The 22,759-nt window shown below is 43.2% G+C and overlaps 1 protein-coding gene across 1 annotated transcript; it reads right to left on the bottom strand.

The window, feature by feature from the left end:
- Nucleotides 1-641: 641 nt before the first annotated feature.
- Nucleotides 642-1,142, bottom strand: LOC108634440 (histone H2B-like). Its single transcript, XM_018044104.1, has one exon. It carries the CDS (start codon nt 1,140-1,142, stop codon nt 642-644), a length of 501 nt encoding a protein of 166 aa, XP_017899593.1.
- Between the last annotated feature and the right edge of the window lie 21,617 nt (nt 1,143-22,759).

The following is a 22,759-nucleotide window of genomic DNA, read 5'->3' as shown; positions in this document are numbered from 1 at the left end:
CACACACACACACACACACGCATACACACACACAATCGTGCTCTTTGTGAGCCTGCGTGCTACCTTGCTTCAGTGGTGCTTGACTCTTTGCAGACCCTATGAACTGTAGCCCACCAGGCTCCTCTCTCCATGGGATTCTCCAGGAAAGAATACTGGAGAGGGTTGCCATGCCCTCCTCCCGGGGATCTTTATGACCCAGGGATGGACCCTGCCTCTCCTGCGACTCCTGCATTGCAGGCGGATTCGTTACTGCTGAGCCACCCGGGAAGACCACACTGGTTTTTATCGGTTGCTATACTCATATAAAAATCTCTGGATGATACCTAAATATAGATGGGAGAATGAAAATGGAAAAGGCCAATGAAACTTTTAGGGAAAGAATTTTGACCATAAAGATCCCTGAAATCACTGAGAAACCACGAATAGAAATAACCATTTAGGAAAGGGACGAGTTGCAACATGTTAAGAAAAAAGGACACGATCTTCCGTCGAACAAATGACACAACCGACACATATTGAAGCAAAGTTAAAGAGGTTTTTAATGTTTTCTTTGGGGTAGAAATGTTTTAAAAATTAAATGTAGGGCCTAAGGGGCGAACCCTTAAGTCTGGTTTGCGATGGTCAGACAGTCCTGAGGCAGTTCATCTGCAGAGGTGGTATCTGATGACCGACTTGGTGGCCTCGGACGTGGCATACTTGCCGAGCTCCCCAGGCAACAGAAGACGCACAGATGTCTGGATGTCTTCGGTCATGATGGTGCAGCGCTTGTTGCTGTGGGCCAGGCGCCCGGCCTCTTCGGCAATCCGCTCGAACATATCTTTCACAAACGAATCCAGGACGTTCACGGACTCACGGGAAAGACTCAGGCCTGTATGTACTTGCTTCAGCACCCTAGGGAAATAGGTAGCAAAGCTTGAGAAATTGCCCTGACGGCAGCGGCGGCGACGGCAACGGCGGCCCTTAGCTGTCTTCTGCTTCGCCTTTCTTGGTTCCGCATCATAGGGCTCTGGTTTGGAGGTCTCTGCTTTCGCCATCTCCGTTTCAGAGGGCTCAGTTTCGGAGGTGCTGGTGTCTATGGTGATCACGTCTTCCTCGTGGCTGTCAGAGGACGGTTTCCACACGGCAGCGCCACCATTCTCCATAGCGCAGCCCAGAAGAACAGTGAGGCCGTTGAAGGCCGTTGGTCGAATTTATAGGCCCGGCTTTCCCTGACGTCACAGACACTGTCCATCTCTGATTGGATGCAAGGCAGGGAAGCCTGTTACTATGGCAGCTCATGTCCCGTGACACCGGACGTCCCACCTCCCAACTCCTGCCCTGCCCCTCCCCCATGTTTAACCCCCAGTCAGCCCATCTCCCCTGGTGGCTCTGATGGTAAAGTGTCTGTCTACAATGCGGGATACCTGGGTTGGATGCCTGGGTCGGGAAGATCTCATGGAGAAGGAAATGGCAACCCACTCCAGTACCGTTGCCTAGAAAATCATATGGATGGCGGAGCCTGGTGTCCATGGGGTCGCAAAGAGTCGGACATGACTGAGCGACTTCACGTTCACTTTCAGCCAAACTCAGTGAAATTCACCTTAGTTGGAAAATGAAATAATCAGTTAAAGCTTCCTGAAAGAGTATGACAGTCCTCCATAGTTCCAGCTCTTTCAGGCATTAGAGTGACTCAGGTCACTTGGTGGACATTTTACTCCAACACAGAATCTTCTCGTGGTTGACCTACAGTGGCATGAGCAGAATGTCCTGGCTTCCCCAGCAGAGTGCTCCTGAAAATCATAGGAATGAAATGAACAGCTATTACCTCCAGAATTTATCAAAACCAGTGATCAGTATGAAGAGAATGACAGAATCCCATTCTCCAAATACAGAACACAAACAGAAATAGGAATACTTACACATATACACTAAAAATATGTAACATTTTGCAAATTATAAATTCTTGTCTTAAACCTCATTTAGGTCCCCCAAATACCACACATACTGGAATTGATTAATGATTTATAGTGGTTATTTCTCAAAAAATGATCACTCTTATTGCTGAAAAGCCACTAGGGTGAGTTAAAATGCATAAAAAGAGAGAGAAATAAAACACCTAGAAATAAACGTACCGAAAAAGAAAGTGAAGAGGAACTAAAAAGCCTCTTGATGAAAGTGAAAGAGGAGAGTGAAAAAGTTGGCTTAAAGCTCAACATTCAGAAAATGAAGATCATGGCATCCGATCCCATCACTTCATGGGAAACAGATGGGGAAACAGTGGAAACAGTGTCAGACTTTATTTTGGGGGGGCCCCAAAATCACTGCAGATGGTGACTGCAGCCATGAAATTAAAAGATGCTTACTCCTTGGAAGGAAAGTTATGACCAACCTAGACAGCATATTCCAAAGCCGAGACATTACTTTGCCAACTAAGGTCCATCTAGTTAAGGCTATGGTTTTTCCAGTAGTCATGTATGGATGTTAGAAGTGGACTGTGAAGAAGGCTTAGCGCTGAAGAATTCATGCGTTTGAACTGTGGTGTTGGAGAAGACTCTTGAGAGTCCCTTGGACTGCAAGGAGATCCAACCAGTGCATTCTGAAGGAGATCAGCCCTGGGATTTCTTTGGAAGGAATGATGCTAAAGCTGAAACTCCAGTACTTTGGGCCCCTCATGAGAAGAGTTGACTCATTGGAAGAGACTCTGATTCTGGGCGGGATTGGGGGCAGGAGGAGAAGGGGACGACAGAGGATGAGATGGCTGGAAGGCATCACTGACTTGATGGACGTGAGTCTGAGTGAACTCCGGGAGTTGGTGATGGACAGGGAGCCCTGGCATGCTGCGATTCATTGGGTTGCAAAGAGTCGGACACGACTGAGCAACTGAACTGACAACTCCTGTCCAAAATGCTAGTGATTAGGTCAATTAAACACATTCATTTATTGTCTCATACTTGTGGAGGCTCTAAGTCCAAATCAAAGTTTCATCTGAGTTGGATCTTTTGCAAGGTGTGAATGCATAAGGGGCCTTCATTCCTGGCCACTTTCCTTGGCTTGTAAATAGCTGAAATCTCTCTATACCTCCCCACATTTTCTTCCCTATATGTATGTATCTATGTCTGATTTTCCCTTTTCCAGTTCAGTTCATTTCAGTTGCTCAGTCATGTCCAACTCTTTGCGACCCCATGAAACGCAGCACGCCAGGCCTCCCTGTCCATCATCAACTCCTGGAGTCCATCCAAACACATGTCCATTGTGTCGGTGATGCCATCCAACCATCTCATCCTCTGTCGTCCCCTTCTCCTCCCGCCCTTAATCTTTCCCAACACCAGGGTCTTTTCCAATGAGTCAGCTCTCCACATCAGGTGGCCAAAGTATTGGAGTTTCAGCTTCAACATCAGTCCCTCCAATGAACACCCAGGACTACCTCCTTTAGGACGGACTCGTTGGATCTCCTTGCAGTCCAAGGGACTCTCAAGGGTCTTCTCCAACACCACAGTTCAAAAGCTTCAGTTCTTCGGTGCTCAGCTTTCTTTATACTCCAACTCTCACATCCATGCATGACCACTGGAAAAACCATAGCTTTGACTAGACGGACCTTAGTTGGCAAAGTAATGTCTCTGCTTTGGAATATGCTATCTAGGTTGGGCATAACTTTCCTTCCAAGGAGCAAGCGTCTTTAAATTTCATGACTGACATCACCATCTGCAGTGATTTTGGAGCCCAGAAAAGTAAATTCAGCCACTGTTTCCACTGTTTCCCCATCTATTTCCCATGAAGTGATGGGACCTGATGCCATGATCTTAGTTTTCTTAATGTTGAGCTTTAAGCCAGCATTTTCACTCTCCTCTTTCACTTTCATCAAGAGACTCTTTCCCTTTTTATATGGATATAGCTCATTTGGATTAAGACCTATTCTAATGAACATATTTTAACTTGATTACTTGGTAAATACTCTATCTCCAAATATGATCACATATGAGTATGAGTGTTTATGGCACAGATACATTAAGTTTAGAGGCACAAAATCAACCCAAAGGAGATATACATTTTGAACTAATTGTGGGCATATCTCCTTCCTCTTCCATCTTATTAACAGAACACTGGTGACCACTTATGAGAAACAAGGTGGCCCCATCACAGTCATTTTCACAATTCTGTGAATGTTCAGTAATGTCATTTTAGTATTTTATCTCTTCTTCCCTCTGTGAGGGAGAAGATCGTCTGTCATTCGCAATTGGTACAAAGTATTCTTTACACCTACATTTGTAATTATTTCCTATTGTGTAGGATATAAGAGCCTGTAAAGTACACCACTCTCAGCCAAACACTGAGATAAAATCCTGATAATTCACAAAATCAAACTTTTCCTGAGCCCTTCAGGAAAGGGACATGGCTCTACAGGAAAGAAAAAAAAAAACAAAAGATTTTCTTTAAACTGGCAGAACCTCATGAGATTAAAAAAAAAAAAAAAAGAATTGAGGTCCTCATTTCACGCCAGTCAGAATGACTGCTATCCAGAAGTCTACAAGCAATAAATGCTGGAGAGGGTGTGGAGTAAAGGGAGCCCTCTTACACTGTTGGTGGGAATGCAAACTAGTACAGCCACTATGGAGAACAGTGTGGAGGTTCCTTAAAAAACTGGAAACAGAATAGCCATATGACCCAGCAATCCCACTGCTGGGTATACACACCAAGGAAGCCAGAATTGAAAGAGACACGTGTACCCCAGTGTTCATCGCAGCACTGTTTACAATAGCCAGGACATGGAAACAACCTAGATGTCCATTGGCAGATGAATGGATAAGAAAGCTGTGGTACGTATACACAATTACTCACCCATTGTAAAGAATGCATTTGACTCAGTTCTAATGAGGTGGATGAAACTGGAGCCTTTTATACAGAGTGAATTAAGTCAGAATGAAAAATACCAATACAGTATACTAACACGTATACATAGGATTTAGAAAGCTGGTAACAATGACCCTATATGTGAGACAGCAAAAGAGACACAGATGTATAGAACAGTCTTTTGGACTCTGTGGGAGAAGGCGAGGGTGGGATGATTTGAGAGACTAGCATTGAATCATATATATTATCATATGCGAAAAGATCACCAGTCCAGGTTCGATGCATGAGACAGGGTGCTCAGGGCTGGTGCACTGGGATGACCCAGAGGGATGGGATGGGGATGGAGGTGGGAGGGGGGTTCAGGATGGGGAACACATGTACACCCATGGCTGATTCATGTCCATGTATGGCAAACACACTACAATATTGTAATTAGCCTCCAATTAAAACAAATAAATTTAAAAAAAGAATTTGGCAATAAGCCCCCTCATGAAGCTCATTTCTTAGTATTATTCTGTAATGTTGAAAATTAAATTGATGGAATTTGAAGGGGAAAAAAAGATGTTATCTGCAACCTAAATTAAAATCAACCATGAAATCCAGTGCATACATTATTGTTGCAGCAATTAGAAATTGGAGTATCCACTGGAAAAAAAATTTAGAAGTGTACAGGTGACTTCTAGGAGAAACAAGTGTGAAATTTTCAAGTTCAAAAGTGTGAACTTTTCAAGTCACACTTTGAAAAGAGTGACTTCAGAAAATGCCTTGATGTCTATGTTGCTAATAGTTGCTGCTTCAAAACATCAGTTTTTCTTCCTATGAATCAGAAATGCATTACCAAACTGGATTTAGAAAAGGCGAGGAACCAGAGATCAAATTGTCAACATGTGTTGGATCATCGAAAAAGTAAGAGAGGTCCAGAAAAACATCTAATTTTGCTTTATTGAGGATGCCAAAGCCTTTGACTGTGTGGATCACAGCAGACTGTGGAGAATTCTTCAAGGCATGGAAATACCAGATCCCTTGTCTGCCTCCTGAGAAATCTGTGTGCAGGTGAAGAAGCAACAGATAGAAATGGACATGGAACAACAGACAGATTCCAAATCGGGAAAGGAGTATATCAAGACTGTGTAGTGTCACCCGGCTTATTTAACTTATATGCAGAGTACATCATGCAAAATGCTGGACTAGATGAAGCACAAGCTGGAATCAAGACTGCCGGGAGAAATATCAATGAACTTAGATATGCAGATGACACCATCCTTATGGCAGAAAACGAAGAGGAAGTAAGAGCCTCTTGATGAAAGTGAAAGAGGAGAGTGAAAAGGTTGGCTTGAAACTCAATATTCAGAAAATGAAGATCATGGCATCTTGTCCCATCGAGTCATGTCAAATAGATGGGGAAACAGTGGAAACAGTGGCAGACTGTATTTTGGGGGGCTCCAAAATCACTGCAGATGGTGATTGCAGCCATGAAATTAAACGATGCTTACTCCTTGGAAGGAAAGTTATGACCAATCTAGATAGCATATTAAAAAGCAGAGACATTACTTTGTCAAACAAAGTTCCATCTAGTCAAGGCTATGGTTTTTCCAGTAGTCATGTATGGATGTGAAAGTTGGATTGCAAAGAAAGCTGATTGCCAAAGAATTGATGGTTTTGAAATGTAGTGTTGGAGAAGACTCTTGAGAGTCCCTTCGACAGCAAGGAGTTCCAACCAGTCCATTGTAATGGGAGTCAGTCCTGAACGTTCATTGGAAGGACAGATGCTGAAGCTGAAACTCCAATACTTTGGCCACCTGATGCAAAGAACTGACTCATTTGAAAAGACTGATGCTGGGGAAGATTAAAGGTGGGAGCAGAAGGGGACAACAGAGGATGAGATGGTTGGATGGCATCACTGACTCAATGGACATAAGTTTGAGTGATCTCCGTGAGTTGGTGATGGACAGGAAGGCCTGGCATGGTGTAGTCCATGGGGTTGCAAAGAGTTGGACAAGACTGAGTGACTGAACTGATGGTTAGTTTTGCACACTGGTCCCAAAGCGATGGTCACTGCCAAAAGTAATTTCAAGATATCTAAGACACTAAGACAGTTCTGTTTTTAGGAGATTTGGGTGTTTTGCATTTGTAGACACAAATGAAATAGGATCATTGTTGAAAGATGTTACAGATGCAGCATGATTGGTCTAGAGAGTGAAGACTGGAAGCGTAAGGGAGGACAATACCTAAGAAATCTAGAAAGAAAAGAAGAAAACTGGAATTTTGTTAATGGTTGTTGAAGATGGAAGGGGGAGTAGTGATTCTGACTATACACTTTAGTGGGCCCTTTTGGAAAGAAGGGCAGCTAGTACCCAATCGCAATCTAACGGTGTGGTTTACTGTGAAGAGGAAATGAGGGAAATCCCTCACTGCTTGATCAACAAATTATTATCATTAATGCATGTAAAATAGTACTGATAGGTCAAATGTACCCCCATTGAAATTTTTTTCTCCATTACCTGTGTTATGCAATTCATTTGGAGTGTGGATTCAAAGACAGTGAATGAATTACTAAATCATTTTAAGGAAAAAAAATTATTACAGATTCTAATCTAACTGGAAAAATCTTAAATCTTCTAACTGAATGGTTTATTCTAACTTGTTCTGGCGAACTGTTTCTTCTCTTGTCCAGGCTTTACTCTTCTAATTTTGAAAATGGCAGCCTTAGTGATATTCCCCTCAGATGATGGGAAGTCCAATCAGAGAAGTGCAAGGGCAACTCTTCTATGAGTCAGCCAATCAGAGATTGGCCTGAGTGAGCCACAGCCATTGGTCTGAAGTTCAAGCCACTTTTTTCACGCCCAAGCAGTACATCCCTTCCTGGATGTTCAGCTTTGGTAACATGGACGGCATCAGGCGCCATTGTTTGCCTGCACTGTCTTTGCTGAATTGCTTGAATGATTCTAATTGTGGTCATTTAATATCATATTAGTTACCTGGGATGATGTACAAAATGCCTGAGATTGGTTTACTTGAGATACTTAGGGTCTCACATATCTGGAGGTGAAAGTTCAAATCAAGATGACAGCTAATTTGGGTCCTTTAGAGTGGTGTGAAGAAAGCGTCCGTTCCAGTCTTGTCATCTTGGTTTGTCAAAGTGGCAAAGAGACCCTTACATTTGTTCAGTTTCCTCCCTATGGGAGAGTCTCTGTGTCCATATTTCCTCTTTTTATATGGCTATCGGTCATTTTGGATTAGGAGGCATCCTAATGAATATAGTTGAACTTCATTCGTCCAGGTTAGATTGTATCTCCATAAACAATCACATGTCGGGTACTAGGGTTTAGGACATCAGCATAGGAATTTTAGGGAGAATGAATTCAACTCACATAAGACATGAATTTTGAGTTATAGGTGGGCATATCTCCTCACGCTTCCATTCTATTAAGAGCACATTGGTGTTTTTCACACATATACTGTGGTTTGATGCTTACCGGGTGGTGTAGTTACAGTTTCTTCATTCTTCTATGCTATGTAAGCATGAAATATTGATGGAAAGTCTTATTAAACTTTTTAATTTTGATAAATCAAAGGTTTCAAATAAGTCAGCAGTCTGTGATAAACTTGACTTTTCATAATATGTATCATTTAGTGGCTGTTCCATTGTAAATTATTTCAGAATTCAGTGAATTAAAGCAGCAATTATTTATCACTTCTCATGTATCGGTGGGCTGGCTGAATGCTTCTGTTGATCTGTCTGGTATGAATCAGTATTCATTTTGTATCAGAATACTGTAATCAGCATTCAATTTGTAGCTCCCTCTTTTTTCATGGTTCCTTGTACACTTGTGATATAACATTGCTTCAAAATTAATAGTGTATATGTAGGACTTTTCTCTGTTTGGTAAAATTGCTGTTTGGTTATAAGCAATGTTTTCTAGATTCTCCTATAACAATAATAAAAAAAGGGAACAGTAGTGACTGCTGCTGAGCTCAGTAGCTCAGTCGTGTCCAGCTCTTGGCAACCCTATGGACTGCAGCCTGCCAGGCTCCTCTGTCCATTGAATTTTCCAGGCAAGAATACTGGAGTAGGTTGCCATTTCCTTCTCTAACACTAACTTAAGGGAAAATAAGGTGACTGCACTCATGTAATTTTCCTCAACTATTTGAAGACTGAATAGTTGTATTTACTTTTGAAAAGTTTCTCACTGTCCATCTCAAAAGTGATGGAACATACACTTTCAATTCAGTCCTTACAAATGCTTTAAAATATTATCATTTGTGTTAAACACTGATTACATTCTGTTATGTTTGGTATCTGTTATTTGCTTGTAAAATAAGTTTTAAATTTCTCTATTGATTAGGATATTTAAACCTCAAAAGGATGACACTCAGTCAAACAGTGAGACAAATGATGGATAACCTACACAAATCAAAACTATTTTTGAGGCCTTGAGAAAAGGGACAGCCCTGTGCTGAAGGGACAAAACAGCAACTTTTTAACATTTCAGAAACCCACAAGCTCAGGAGAAAGACATGGGCAAAGCAGGATACTAGAGAGCTTAACCACTTCGAGTGTGTGCCGGTGGAGGGGAACATTTGCTGATCAAGGAAGACTCTAAAGGCCTTTTTTTTTTTTTTTTTTTGGTCCACAGTAGAACTCTGTTCTGCCATTACTTCTCAACAGTGTCTAGGGCCCATTATACTAAGGATTATGACAGGTAAGCCACAGGAATGGGCATATAACTTACATGCTTGAATATCATAAGAATCTTATGAAAATATTTCCAAAACATTGACTTCCAAGGAGACCAGGAAAAGCTATCACCAAAGGACCTGCAGGTAAATACCTCTTTGTAGTACCTCAGGATGCTCTTACACACCTGGAACAAAATGTTGGATGAGAAGAACTCTTGGTAAAGCTCAAGGACGACTGAATCACAGGAAATTTAACAAAGAGTGAAACAGTGGGGGTTGATGCTGAGGAGACTAAGGCCAAATAAGCACAAATGTTACCTGAATTCAGTAGGTATTCGAGGAGAAAGGACACCTAGTGAACACTCATAATTTAACACTGGAGTTTGCTGAAATAACATTTGGAAAGAACTTTATGTTTAATAACAAAAGATGAGCAAGAACTTGGAGAAAATAGTATTAATAGGATAAATATACCCCATTCAAGCCGTGATAACAGTATTTGTATCATAGAATTCATTTGGAAATATAGTCAAGGTCCCAAACCCAGTGCTAAAATAAGTACAGCAGAATGTTCCAGAAGCAAAACATATCCAGAGTGGAAGAAACTGAAGTTACTTTTCTGACTGGTTCAGATCAATCTTATTTGGTTTTTTCCTGAAGAGTACATTCTCCCGTTTTGGAAAATTGGGAGCCTTCGTGGCTTGCACCTCTGATTTGTGACGATGCTGGAAGCATCCAATCAGAGCAGCCCAAGCGCCGCTTGGGACTGGCTCAGCCAATGAAAAGCCTGCAGTTCCTGAGGCACAACCCTTCACTCAAGGTGGGAACACTGTCCTGGGCTGAAGCAATAGGAGTCTTAGTGGCACCTGCAGCCTTTGATATTGAGGTAGGCAAAGGATGTGGTTCCTGGCCATTGGGCCAAAATGTTATAGTGTGACACAGGATACACCAATCACAGCCTTCTGGGGAGGTTTGACCTTTGGAGGTTATGGAGTGTATTGGTATGGTTCACTCCCTGTGGTTTGTCTCTTGGCTGCTGTTTAATCATGGTGCTTTAATGATATGAATTCAGAGACTGTCCTGGATAAGTCTTTTGTTCCTTGCATCAAAAAATGGCAAGAAGTTGATTGCTAATATTTCAGGTAAGATTTTTAAATTCTTAGTTGTAGATGGAACTCTTCAGATATTGAATGGTAAGATTTCACCACTGTAACTTTCCAGTACATTTTCTAGTAATAAAATTCAGCTTTTCCCACTTCATGACTGACATCACCTTTTTAACAGTAGAAGTGGCTGTCCCTTAAATGTCTAAGAGGAAACACCATAGGAAGCCTAATCATTGGGAATGAAACCACATTGATGAGTCCCATTTCTTCAATTCTTTCAAAGTCTTATTTTTGGTTCCATTTCTTATTTCTACATAAATATATTTTTAAAATACCATTGAATGCATTATTGTATATTCTTGAAAGTTATATGATTTTAATTTTTGTGTGTTTCTCACTTATTGGTTCCCTTTTTCACCCCATGGTGGCTTCTTAAACAATGAGGTAACATTTTTTCCCCAAACAAGTACTCTGATATACATTCACCCTGTGGGTTATTTTTCAGAACCTAAACTATGTCAACATCTTTTTTCATTTGATATATACTAAATATTTTTAATAATTTGATACCAGCATATTTCAGTATGTGTTTTCTACATAGAGACTCTGATTTTGCCATTTCTCTTTCCTGATGTCATGAGAGTTTGATCAGGCCTGGAGAAAATACTAGGCCAGTTATCTCCATGATTTCCAAGAGCACTACTCTGTGTACAAGGAGCTGACTTTGCACTTCTATGTCCATCTGTGTCTAGCAGGTTGTGGAGCACTTTTTCATTAAATTTGGCATTTCTTTAAACGTCATGTGTGAATTATTTTCTTAACAATATCATTGAGAGTTGATCAGATATGTCTCCTTCCTGGCTCCTTCCATCAAGGGCTCGATCCTCACCTCCAGAGAGACCCTCTGCACAGATCCTCTCCAGACAGCACTCTGCACCTGGTACTGCCAGGGGAGATTGGTGAGCACAATGTGTCTGAGGCCACCAGGGCTGCCATCAGATATGCCACCCACAGATGAGCTGCCTCAGGATCACCTGAACATCACAAACTGAAGGGTTTTTTTTTTTCTTCTTTTATTTTCTTTTTTTACAGAGCCACACCCTTGGTGGGAGAAACTTGGAGCTCTCAAAAATAGGTTGTGTTCCAGTTTTCAGACCTGTGCCATATCCCCCTCTTTGAAAATCTTTAATGGTGAAGAAAACACTATCTCACATTATTAGATCTACAAGAAAAATGGCTCTAGTGCAGTTTTTAAAAGGAAAATCATTTACATTCCCTAAGCATATATGACTTCACCACTTTCTTAATGGTAATTCTCCCAGCATCAGGGTCATTTCCAATGAGTCAACTCTTCACATGAGGTGGCCAAAATATTGGAGTTTCAGCTTCAGCATCAGTCCTTCCAATGAACACCCAGGACAGATCTCCTGTAGGATGGACTGGTTGGATTTTCCTTGCAGTCCAAGGGACTCTCAAGAGTCTTCTCCAGCACCATAGTTCAAAAGCATCAATTCTTCGGCGCTCAGCCTTCTTCACAGTCCAACTCTCACATCCATACATGACCACTGGAGAAACCATAGCCTTAAGTAGACAAACCTTAGTCGGCAAAGTAATGTCTCTACTTTTGAATATGCTATCTAGGTTGGTCATAACTTTCCTTCCAAGGAGTAAGCGTCTTTTAATTTCATGGCTGCAGTCACCATCTGCAGTGATTTTGGAGCCCCCCAAAATAAAGTCTGACACTGTTTCCCCATCTATTTCCCATGAAGTGATGGGACCAGATGCCATAATCTTCGTTTTCTGAATGTTGAGCTTTAAGCCAACTTTTTCACTCTCCTCTTTCACTTTCATCAAGAGGCTTTTTAGTTCCTCTTCACTTTCTGCCATAAGGGTGGTGTCATCTGCATATCTGAGGTGATTGATATTTCTCCCAGCAATCTTGATTCCAGCTTGTGCTTCTTCCAAAATTCATGCCTAGCATTCCTCAAAACTTTCAAATCATAACGCTCTCAGAAAATAGTCTTGTCATCTTCCTAACTCTAAATAGGAGTGACAGTAGCATTTTATCAGCAAACATTATATTGGGCTATCCTTTGATGTCCATGTTTTTTCACAATACCATTTTTGGTTTCAAAAATCTTAGTTACCTAAGAGATATCAAACATGCACTAGAGTCATCTGAACAGCAACTGAGATTCACACGTCTTTTTTCTTTCTGCTTATTCATATAAATCACATTAACATTTTTCCACTCTTCAATCACGTTAGCATTCTGGGGAGGAAATACCTTCCTGAGGTAGGTTTCCTGGGCCATTAATTAGGTCCTTTCCCATGCAGACTCATGAGGACAGCGGCCAGCATTGTCAGAGCTCTGTTTTCTCATGACTTCTCTACCCTTGGCCACTGGATTCCTTCAACAGTCCCTGAAGTCCTACTGTGTCCTGGGGGTTTCAATTGCCCTGTAGAAGTCCACACCCAGGGCCTAGCTAGACTCTGATTTAAGGCAAAGCAGGGGCTACTGGAGTGGGCATGAACCCATACGTAGTCTTTTAGCACGTGCTTTTGTTAGAGTCCTCAGTTCTCCATGCTCCACATATTTCATGCGCAGCTGTGCTGAGAGGGTATCTGAATTCAGTGGCACTGGCTCCCAAGTAGAGCACATTCTGCATTCCAGGCATACTTCTACCCCTGATTCTTGACTGCTCCAGGACCAACACACTAGAATGTACACAAAAGCCCTCAAAAGCACCTTTGCAATGTGTTTCTCCTATATTCCATCTCATGGAGAGGTGTGCTACTCCCCTCAGGTCGACCTCGAATCTCAGGCAGAAGCACCTGCCCAGCAGGTATGCCAGGGTTGCGCAGGGACATGATGTGTGAAGCTGTTCGCCTCTTCATAGGGATGATCACTGTATAATTTCTTGTCCAATTATGCAGACCCTTTTGAGAGTCAAAGGAGCACTACAAAGAATTGTGCTGGGACAACACGGAAAATCAGGGCATGTGGACACACTTCAAGGGAAAAATCCTGGGGAAAGGGAAAAGACATCACTTAGGACTGGGGAATTAAAGAGCATTAGGGGTCAGTGGGTGGGGAAGGCAGTGGCACCCCACTCCAGTACTCTTGCCTTGAAAATCCGATAGATGGAGGAGCCTGGAAGGCTGCAGTCCATGGGGGTCGCTGAGGATTGGACACGACTCAGCGAGTTCACTTTCACTTTTCACTTTCATGCATTGGAGAAGGAAATGACAAACCACTCCAGTGTTCTTGCCTGGAGAATCCCAGGGAAGGGGGAGCCTGGTGGGCTGCCGTCTCTGGGGTCACACAGAGTCGGACACGACTGAAGTGACTTAGCAGCAGCAGGGGTGGGAAAAGGAGAATGCCTCACTCCTCCAAGTTTTGTTCTCCTCGGAATTCGGGTGCCTTTGATCTCTAGAGACAAATAGTACTGCATAGCACATGAACAGGGAATAGACACACAACAGGTTGACAGTGTTTGTTTGCGTCCTGTAAATACTTTGAGCAGTGCGACTGTAATCGGCAGTAAAAGTGATTAAGGACAGAAGTTTGGGAGTCCAGTTAGACCTGGATTGAAACACCAGCTGTCCTTCCTAGATGTGGTGCTTTGGGTAAGTGACTTGACCTCTCTGAACCTCAGTTTCCTCCTCTGTGGAAGAGGGTCTATAAGACTGTTGTGAGGACTCAGTGAAATAAGGCAGATGGAATGCCACGTTTCCTCGGTGTCTTTGGGGCCAACTCAGGTCTCTGGGCCAGCTGTTCCTCCTCACTCCAGTGAAAATTCGCCCCTCGCCCTCTCCCTTCCTAATCTTATTCACCTTCCCAGTCTTGGCTCCAATCCTACCTCCTCTATGAAGATGACTTCACGACCCCAGCCTACTGTAACTCCCCTAACCTTCAGCGTCTTCACCTGCACATGTAAAAAGGGTATACTATTGACAATGCCCCTACAGAGGGGCTGGGATCAGGACTGAATGAGAGTGTAGACGTAGCCTGACAAGTGCAGTGTCTGGTAAAGGCCTACGGTGGGTTCTCAGGCGGTTTCTCTTCCCATTCCCTGAACCTTCATGATGTTCATCATGGTTGTGATCAGGTGCAGCCTTCTATAGGCAAACACTCAGCTCTTCGTTCATTTGTAATGTCATAGAGTTTGGGGTCACATTTTAACCCTCCTCACTCTTCAGGAGCCAGCTCCACACAAATTGCCATAGAAAACCTTTTTTATTTGAGCACTTTAGGATTCTAGGTAGCAGGCACTCTGCTGGATATGTTATGCACATCTATCTAGAACTTAAACTCTGTTCTTATAGTTTCCTCACAGAACAAGCAGGTGAAAGTCTCGCTGTCAAGAAGACTGAGGCTCTGAGACATTTGGTTAAGTACAACCCAAGCTCCCCACATAAGTAAGTGTCCTGGCCGGAAATCAAGTCTGAGTTGACTTCTATGTGAGATTAAGTGAACAAGGAATGGCTCAGAATGGGTGGGTGGGAGGACAGAGAGAAGTAGACACCAGAGGAGGGACACCTGCATCCTTACTTGGACTTGTAGAGGGAGGCTGCTTGACAAAAACATTTAGATAATAAAAGAAGTTAGATTCAGTGGGTCCCCAGCCATTTTCAAGAGAAATTGTTAAACAAACAGGGGTTAAACAAACATCCATTGAAGAGGATCATTAGCTTGCAAAGGCTTGCTTTCTCTTGTAATCAAGGCAGAGCATTTCCCTCCAATAGGTCCTTGGTAAAAACGAGGACCGTTTATCAAGCCTGCAGTGGATTAGTAGGTGTGGAGACAACTTCTGCTGCACTCCTGTATCACGTGTGGTGATGGAGAGAGCAGAGGGTATTTTACATTTCATTCGGTGGACTCCAAATTTGTATGCCTTTCCTCTGGCCTGAGAACCCATGATAATGATGTCACAGTCTAAAAGGCTGGTAATCCTCAGCAAAACACAATGCCAACACTTCCAGCCATTGGCCTGAGGGAATCAGGGTGGCGGGACTGGGCTCAGCTAGGACTTGCCCAGCCACTAGAGGCAGGTCTCCTACAGGTGAGTGCTTTAGGGGTCTATGAACTGTCTCATTGGGCCCGCCAGATGTTCCAGAGGCCTCCCACACTAAGACACGGCAAAGAGCCCATCCTTGGCTGAGTTCTAGGTTCCAGCTCTCCTCCTGCCTTGGCTGCCAGACGTTATTAGCCTTAGTGGGGGAGCAAGGATCACCCAGACTCTCCCCTGCCTTGACTGGCTGGCCTCAGGAGCATCCTACCCATTCCCTGCTTCTCCTCACAGTAGCCTCCCCTAAGCCCTGCTTAGGGAAGCCTTGGGATACAAGGAGCATGAAACTTTCCATGGGTGTCAGGGAGAGACCTGAGCTCTGATCCTGGCACACTTGTGTCCTGAAGGGGGTGAGGCATGGAAGTAGACTCAACATTCCACTAATGGGTCTATTCTTTGTCCATCAGCAACATAAACAGCACTCACCTCCCAGGCTTTTAGAGATCCTTTTGAAGGGTTATCATGTGCCTGCTCCCAACTTCCCAGAACCAGGGAAAGGTGAACTCTCAGAAAGGCAATAAAACTGTCAAATCTGTGTGAAATCATCCATGTAAGCTGTGCAACATTATGTCGCAGTATTATTTTCTTTCTTCTTCTGGGCAACAGGATAAAAATTGGTAACTGCTTCTTAGTACAGAGGAAAAAATGAAAAAGTGCTATGGCCACTTTCAAGTCATTTTCAGTTCTCCAACCACAGTATTTTAATTATGCTATCCTCATGAAGTTCAGGAAATTTCATTGTAGGCTTTAGAGCCCACCTGCATTCATTCAGTCAACAAACATTTACTGACTACCTACGACATCAGGCACTGCGTGCTGCTGGGAATCACTAAAGTTGACTCTGTGAACTGGTTAGTGACTAGAAAAAGGAAGCAGATACTTTTGACAGATATTGAAAATATATTAAATGTTGTGACAGAGCTGTGTCCAGGTCGTTTGAGGAGCATAGCAGAAGGGAATCCATCCCAGATAGGGGGTAGTCAGGAAAACATGTGGTTATAGGGGAAGCAGAAATAACCCTCAGTGTCTGACATCCCATGTTGGAGGTGGAGATGCTGGTAGGAGAAGGGAATCTAGGATTCATTTCCTTTTATTTTAAACGATTTTCTGTCCAGTAGGATAATTCAGAGAAGCATAGTTTCTAGGTGCCTCAGATATGCTCTAGAAATGAAAGGGTGATATGACATTGGAATGAGATTCCAGAGATCACCCAGGTTCCTGGAGTCAAATCTACTCAGTAGCTATGTGACCTTGGGTAAAGCCATTCACTACTCTGAGTATATCCCATCTAGAAAAAGTCACTGAGTTCCTAGAAGTAATACAACTCACTATGGCGTTGCAACCGTTATAAACAGCACAGAACTAATGAACATAATTCCCCCTTAAGGGAATTACCAATGGTAAATGACCAACTTACCAATGGCGTATGTAAAATACCTGGAGAAGTATCATGTCTTCCCAAAGCCAAATAGTATTTGGCTGACTTCAACACACAAGATCTGACATTGTTCTTCACTACCCTTCTGTAGGAAGATGTTGGAAGCACGAGAGTTACTTATGGACAGCTCATAAGATTTCAGAAGAATCCTGAGGAAACAGCAGAGGTCATGAAAATCAGGAATGGCCTTATCACAATGCCAGAGGTCAAGGCCTGGATTCATGACCTGCTAACAGGGATCTGGGGTGCTTTCTTGCTCCGCTAATGTCCACCAGTGATCCTACTTTTTAACTTCCTTACAATATGGAAAAATCATAAATGCACAGTTTCTTCAAAGTTACTTTTCCCCCACCCCACACTCATTCTCCTCTCATCCAGGTGTGACAGAAGAATGAGGAAAACGATGGATCAGGAACCAGGAGCTGCCCATTTCCTTGACCCGTGTATTAAAAGCTGGGTGTGATTTCTTCCTGCCAAGACAACCTAGCGGGTTCTATTTCTGTCAGGTCGATTGCTTGGAGAAGAACAAAGAATACTTCAAAAATTTTATAGCTAGAGAAGGAAAACAGGATCTAGGCAGGGGTGATTATTATAATCACTGTTGATAGCAAGGAATCATATCCCTTTCCCACTTCAATCTCAAAGGTTGGACGTTCCTGAAAGACTTTTTTTTCTTCAGCCCAGGACAAGTGTTCATACTTTGAGTCAATGGCTGTACCTCAGAATCTGCAGGCTTTTCACTGGCTGATCCAATTCTTAGTGGCAAGTGGGCTTCTCTGATTAGATGTTTCCAGAATCCTCACGATGCTGATCTGAGAGTCAAGAATGCTTCCATTTCTTCAAAGATAGGAGGATGTATTCCTGGGAAGAAACCAAATGTGATTAATCTGAAGCAGTCACTTCAGTTAATAATAACTTCAGTTTCTTCTGCTTTGGATACTTTTTGAAAGAATGTTTCTTGAACATTTTGCTCTAATTATTTCTGTGCTGTGTTTGGGTCCTCGATTCTGTTTCCAGATGATTTCCCTGACACAAGTAATGTTGGAAAAGTTGAGTGGGGTGGTGGTTGTTTTGTCGCTGTCACGTCTGACTCTTGGGACACCCTGGGCTATAGCCCGTCTGGCTTCTCTGTCCATGGTATCTCCCAGGTGAGAACACTGGAGTGGGTTGCCATTTCCTCCTCCATTGAATAGCGTCTGTGTGTCCTAGTAAAACTATTGTGTCTGAGTTGATGGTTTCCATTTGTTTTTATATCAGTAAAGTTCTTTCTCTTAGTTTATCATTTCGGTAAACTACACTGTTAGATCGTGATTGCTCACAAGCTTCCCTTTCTCTTGATCACCATTTGAAGTCAGTAATCACGTTTGCTAATTTGGTCTTATGCTCTTCAACATCAAATCCCATTGTTCCTCCCTTTCTTAGATTTCCTGTGTTTTCATCATCCTTGATGCTGAAGCTGAAACTCCAGTACTCTGGCCACCTCATGGGAAGAGTTGACTCATTGGAAAAGACTCTGTTGCTGGGGTGGATTGGAGGCAGGAGAAGAAGGGGACGACAGAGGATGAGATGGCTGGATGTCATCACTGACTTGATGGACATGAGTTTGGGGGATCTCCGGGAGTTGGTGATGGACAGGGAGGGCAGGTGTGCTGCGATTCATGGGGTCACAAATAGTCCGAATTGACTGAGCGACTGAACTGAACTGAAGTGAACTGAATCATCCTTGGACCCCCAGTCTTCACTTGCCATCCTTACTGTAGTGTATTTTAAATATTGTTTAGTATTGCTTCTGCCTTACTTCTGAAATTACACATGCATAACGTCCAAGCATAATTAGGTATATCGTAGTGTTGTAGGTTTCCTAAAATCTCACCAAATGCAATGATCATGATAGAAAATAAATCACTTACTAAAAGTGCTGTGTTTTCAAACTGGCCCATGACACTGTCTTTGACAATGTACAGGGCTTTACCAAGAGCTCTTCTTGTTGAAAATTTTGTTCCAGGTGTGCAAGATGATCCCGAGGTACCACACAGGCACATCTACTTGCAGGTGATCTGGTGTTAGTTTTTCTTGGTCTCCTTTGAAATCAAAGTCCTTTCATCAAATGAAAGTGAAAGTCACTCAGTCATGTCGAATTGTTGCGACCCCCATGGACTATACAGTCCATGGAATTCTCCAGGCCAGAATGCTGGAGTGTGCAGCCTTTCCCTTCTCCAGAGGATATTCCCAACCCAGGGATCAAACCCAGGTCTCCTGCATTGCAGGCAGATTCTTTACCAGCTGAGCCACAAGGGAAGCCCAAGAACTCTGGAGTGAGTAGCCTATCCCTTCTCGAGCAGATCTTCATGTCTCAGGAATCGAACCAAGGTTTCCTGCATTGCAGGCAGACTCTTTACCAACTGAGCTATCAGGGAAACCCCAACTGTTGTCATAAAATTCTTATCATACAAGAATGAAAATAATCAGCATCAGGGAATTCATTTATTTCAAATCCATAGTCTAACGATCTCCAGGACAGTTATGGAGGGGTGGTAACTCATCAGAATTCTACACTGGACCAAATAAAACTAAAAACCAAAAAGAAAACATTCTTGATCAGGCCCCATTTGTAGCCCCATAGCAGTGAGTGATTAAGGTCTTTCTAGTATCCTGCCTTGCCCAATTTTTTTCTCTTGAGTTTATGTATTCATTTATTGCAAATCCTTAGTCTAATGATCTCCAGGACAGTGTTTGAGGTGTGATAACTCATCAGAATTCTACAATGGTCAAAAAAGCTGAAAAAAAAAAAAATAAGATCCTTGATCAGGCCCCATTTGTAGCCCCATAGCACTGAGTGATTAAGGTCTTTCTAGTATCCTGCCTTGCCCAATTTTTTTCTCTTGAGTTTATGTATTCATTTATTTCAAATCCTTAGTCTAATGATCTCCAGGACAGTTTTTGAAGGGTGATAACTCATCAGAATTCTACACTGGACCAAAAACACTAAATAAAAGAACATCCTTGATCAGGCCCCATTTGAACCCCATAGCACTGAGTGATTAAGGTCTTTTAGTATCCTGCCTTGCCCAATTATTTTCTCTTGAGGTTATGTATTTCTTAAAATGATTTTCTTTTAATGTATTTCTGAAAAAAAATTAAAATACTTTCTGTTTTGTATCTCGAGTGTGGTGCTGTCTCTTTGATCAGAGCCTGAAGAACACTGTTGATTTCTGTGGTTGTCCATATTTTGCCTGTTTGCCTGACAGTGACTTTTTTTAGAGGTTTTGATACTCTAATTGATGGGGGAAAATGTGTCTTATTTTAAAACTAAAACGAATATCAAACATAACTGAAGAAACATTGGGGTTTCAAACAAACCAGACTGAGGGGGGCGGTCCTATGTTGGCAGAAGAATAGAATGGGGAGACCACTTTCTCCCCAACAAATTCATCGAAAGGTCATTTGAATGCTGAGCAAATTCCACAAAACAACTTCTGAACATTGGTGGAGAACACCAGCCACCCAGAAAGGCAGCTCATTCTCTTCCAAAGGAGGTAGGGCAAAATATAAAAGATAAAAAGAGAGACAAAAGAGTTAGGGACAGAGACCTATCCTGGGGAGGGAGTCGTGAAAGAGGAGAAGTTTCAAATACCAGGATACCCTCTCACCGGTGGCTCTGTGGGGAGTTGTGGAATGTCAGAGGGCAACATAACTGGGAGGAGAAAAATAAAAAAATAAACCCCACAGCTTATGTGCCTAACAGCAACTCCCAACAGAGAAGTAGCCCAGAGGCTCGCATCCACCACCAGCAGGTGGGGGTTGAACAGGGAGGCACAGGATGCATTGCTTAGGGTAAGGACTGGGCCTGAATGCCCTGAGGACAATCTGAGGGAGCTAATGTGAGATAGCAACCCAAACTGTGGGATAGCCAGAGAGAGAGAAAAAGAGAGAGAGAGAGAAAGAGAGAGAGAGAGAGAGAGAGAGAGAGAGAGAGAGAGAGAACTTTCCTGCAAAAAGCTCTAAGCTAAGGCACTGCCAGGTCCACTCACAGAACAAAGGACTGAGTGAATACCAGAGGAGAGCTAGCTGGCTGCGGACCAGCCCATCCCCCGCTGGAGGTGGAGAGGCAGGCGGCGACAGCCAGAGCCAGAAAGGGGCTATCTCAGCCCAGAGACAGCATCCTCTACCAAACTGTGAGCAGGCTCCCAGTTGCTAACCAAGTCTTCCAGGGATCCTGGACGGTTGACATCTGCCAGGAGGGCCACAGCCACAGATCAGCTCCCCAGAGGAGACACATGGCACACCTGAGACGGTGCTCCTGCTGCACACCCGAGACGGTGCTCCTGCTGCACACCCAGGAAAGTGAGCAGCGGGGACAGGGGAGGTGATAAGATGTGCTGCACACCTGGGGAGAGTGCACTCGCCAGGTACCTGGTCACCTGAGCTGCACGGACCTGGGAAGGACACAAAAGGCAGGGCCAACGGAGTCTGTGTTCCTTTGTGGAGAACCCGAGAACCTGAACCTGAGCGGCTTAGACCTGGAAAGTGCATACAACCTAGGGCCCACCTCAGACAGTTCCTGGCAGAGCAACCTAGAGCCTGAGCAGTGTAGACTGGGAAAACATACACGCCATGAGGGGGCCAAACCCAGTGTGGCCGAGACACTGCGAGCACTCCCCACACACGCTAGTGATATTTGTTTGCAGTGTTCCTCACTCCCCACAGCACGACTGACCAAGTGAGCCTAAATAAGTGACCACCTTCGCCCCCTTGTGTCAGGGCAGAAACTAGACACTGAAGGGACCAGAAAACAGAAGAAGCTAAAATAAACTGAGGGAAATCGCTTTGAAGAGACAGGTGCAACAGATTAAAACCCTGTAGTTAGCACCGACTACATTGGAAGGGGCCTATAGATGTTGAGACATATAAGCTGGATCAAGGAACTGTCTGAAACTGAACTGACCCCACACTGTCTGCAACAGTTCCAGAGAAATTTCTAGATATAGTTTTACTGTTATAATTTTTTAATTAAAATTTTTTTATTTTTAAGTGCTCTATTACTCCTTTACTTTTCATTTTTATAACCTATTATTACCTTGCAAAAACAGACCCTATTGTAAAGCAAACTTTATATATATATTTGATAATTTTTGTGACTTTCTTTTTTTTAATATTGTATCTTTGAGAGTCTTACATCTAATCTAGATTTTTAATCTTTGCTTTTTGGTATTTGTTATCAATTGTGTACCTTTAAGAACCCAATTCTCACTACCCATTTTTACTTGGGAGTGTGATCACTGGCTTGATTCCCCGCTCCCCCTTTTGACTCTCCTTTTTCTCCACCAGGTCGCCTCTATCTCCTCCCTCCCCCTTCTCTTCTCTTCCTAACTCTGTGAAACTCTTTGGGTATTCCAGGCTGTGGATAACACTTAGGGAACTGACTACTGCCTGGATCCGTCTCTCTTCTTTTGATTCCCCTTCTTCTCCTCCTAGTCACCTCTGTCTCCCTCTTCCCTCTTCTCTTCTCTTCTCTGTGTAGCTCCATGAACACCTCGGAGTGGTCTGGACTGTGGAGCGCACATGCTGCTAAGTCACTTCAGTCTTATCTGACTCTGTGACCCCATAGATGGCAGCCCACCAGGCTCCCCTGTCCC

Source organism: Capra hircus (genome assembly GCF_001704415.2).
Source record: "Capra hircus breed San Clemente chromosome X unlocalized genomic scaffold, ASM170441v1, whole genome shotgun sequence".
NCBI lineage: Eukaryota > Metazoa > Chordata > Mammalia > Artiodactyla > Bovidae > Capra > Capra hircus.
Note: the sequence above shows the minus strand (reverse complement) of the source record. Positions and strands in the feature narration are given on the sequence as shown.

Excerpts from the sequence above, each read along its gene's own strand:
- LOC108634440 (XM_018044104.1), bottom strand. The coding sequence starts at position 1,142 with ATGGAGAATGGTGGCGCTGCCGTGTGGAAACCGTCCTCTGACAGCCAC.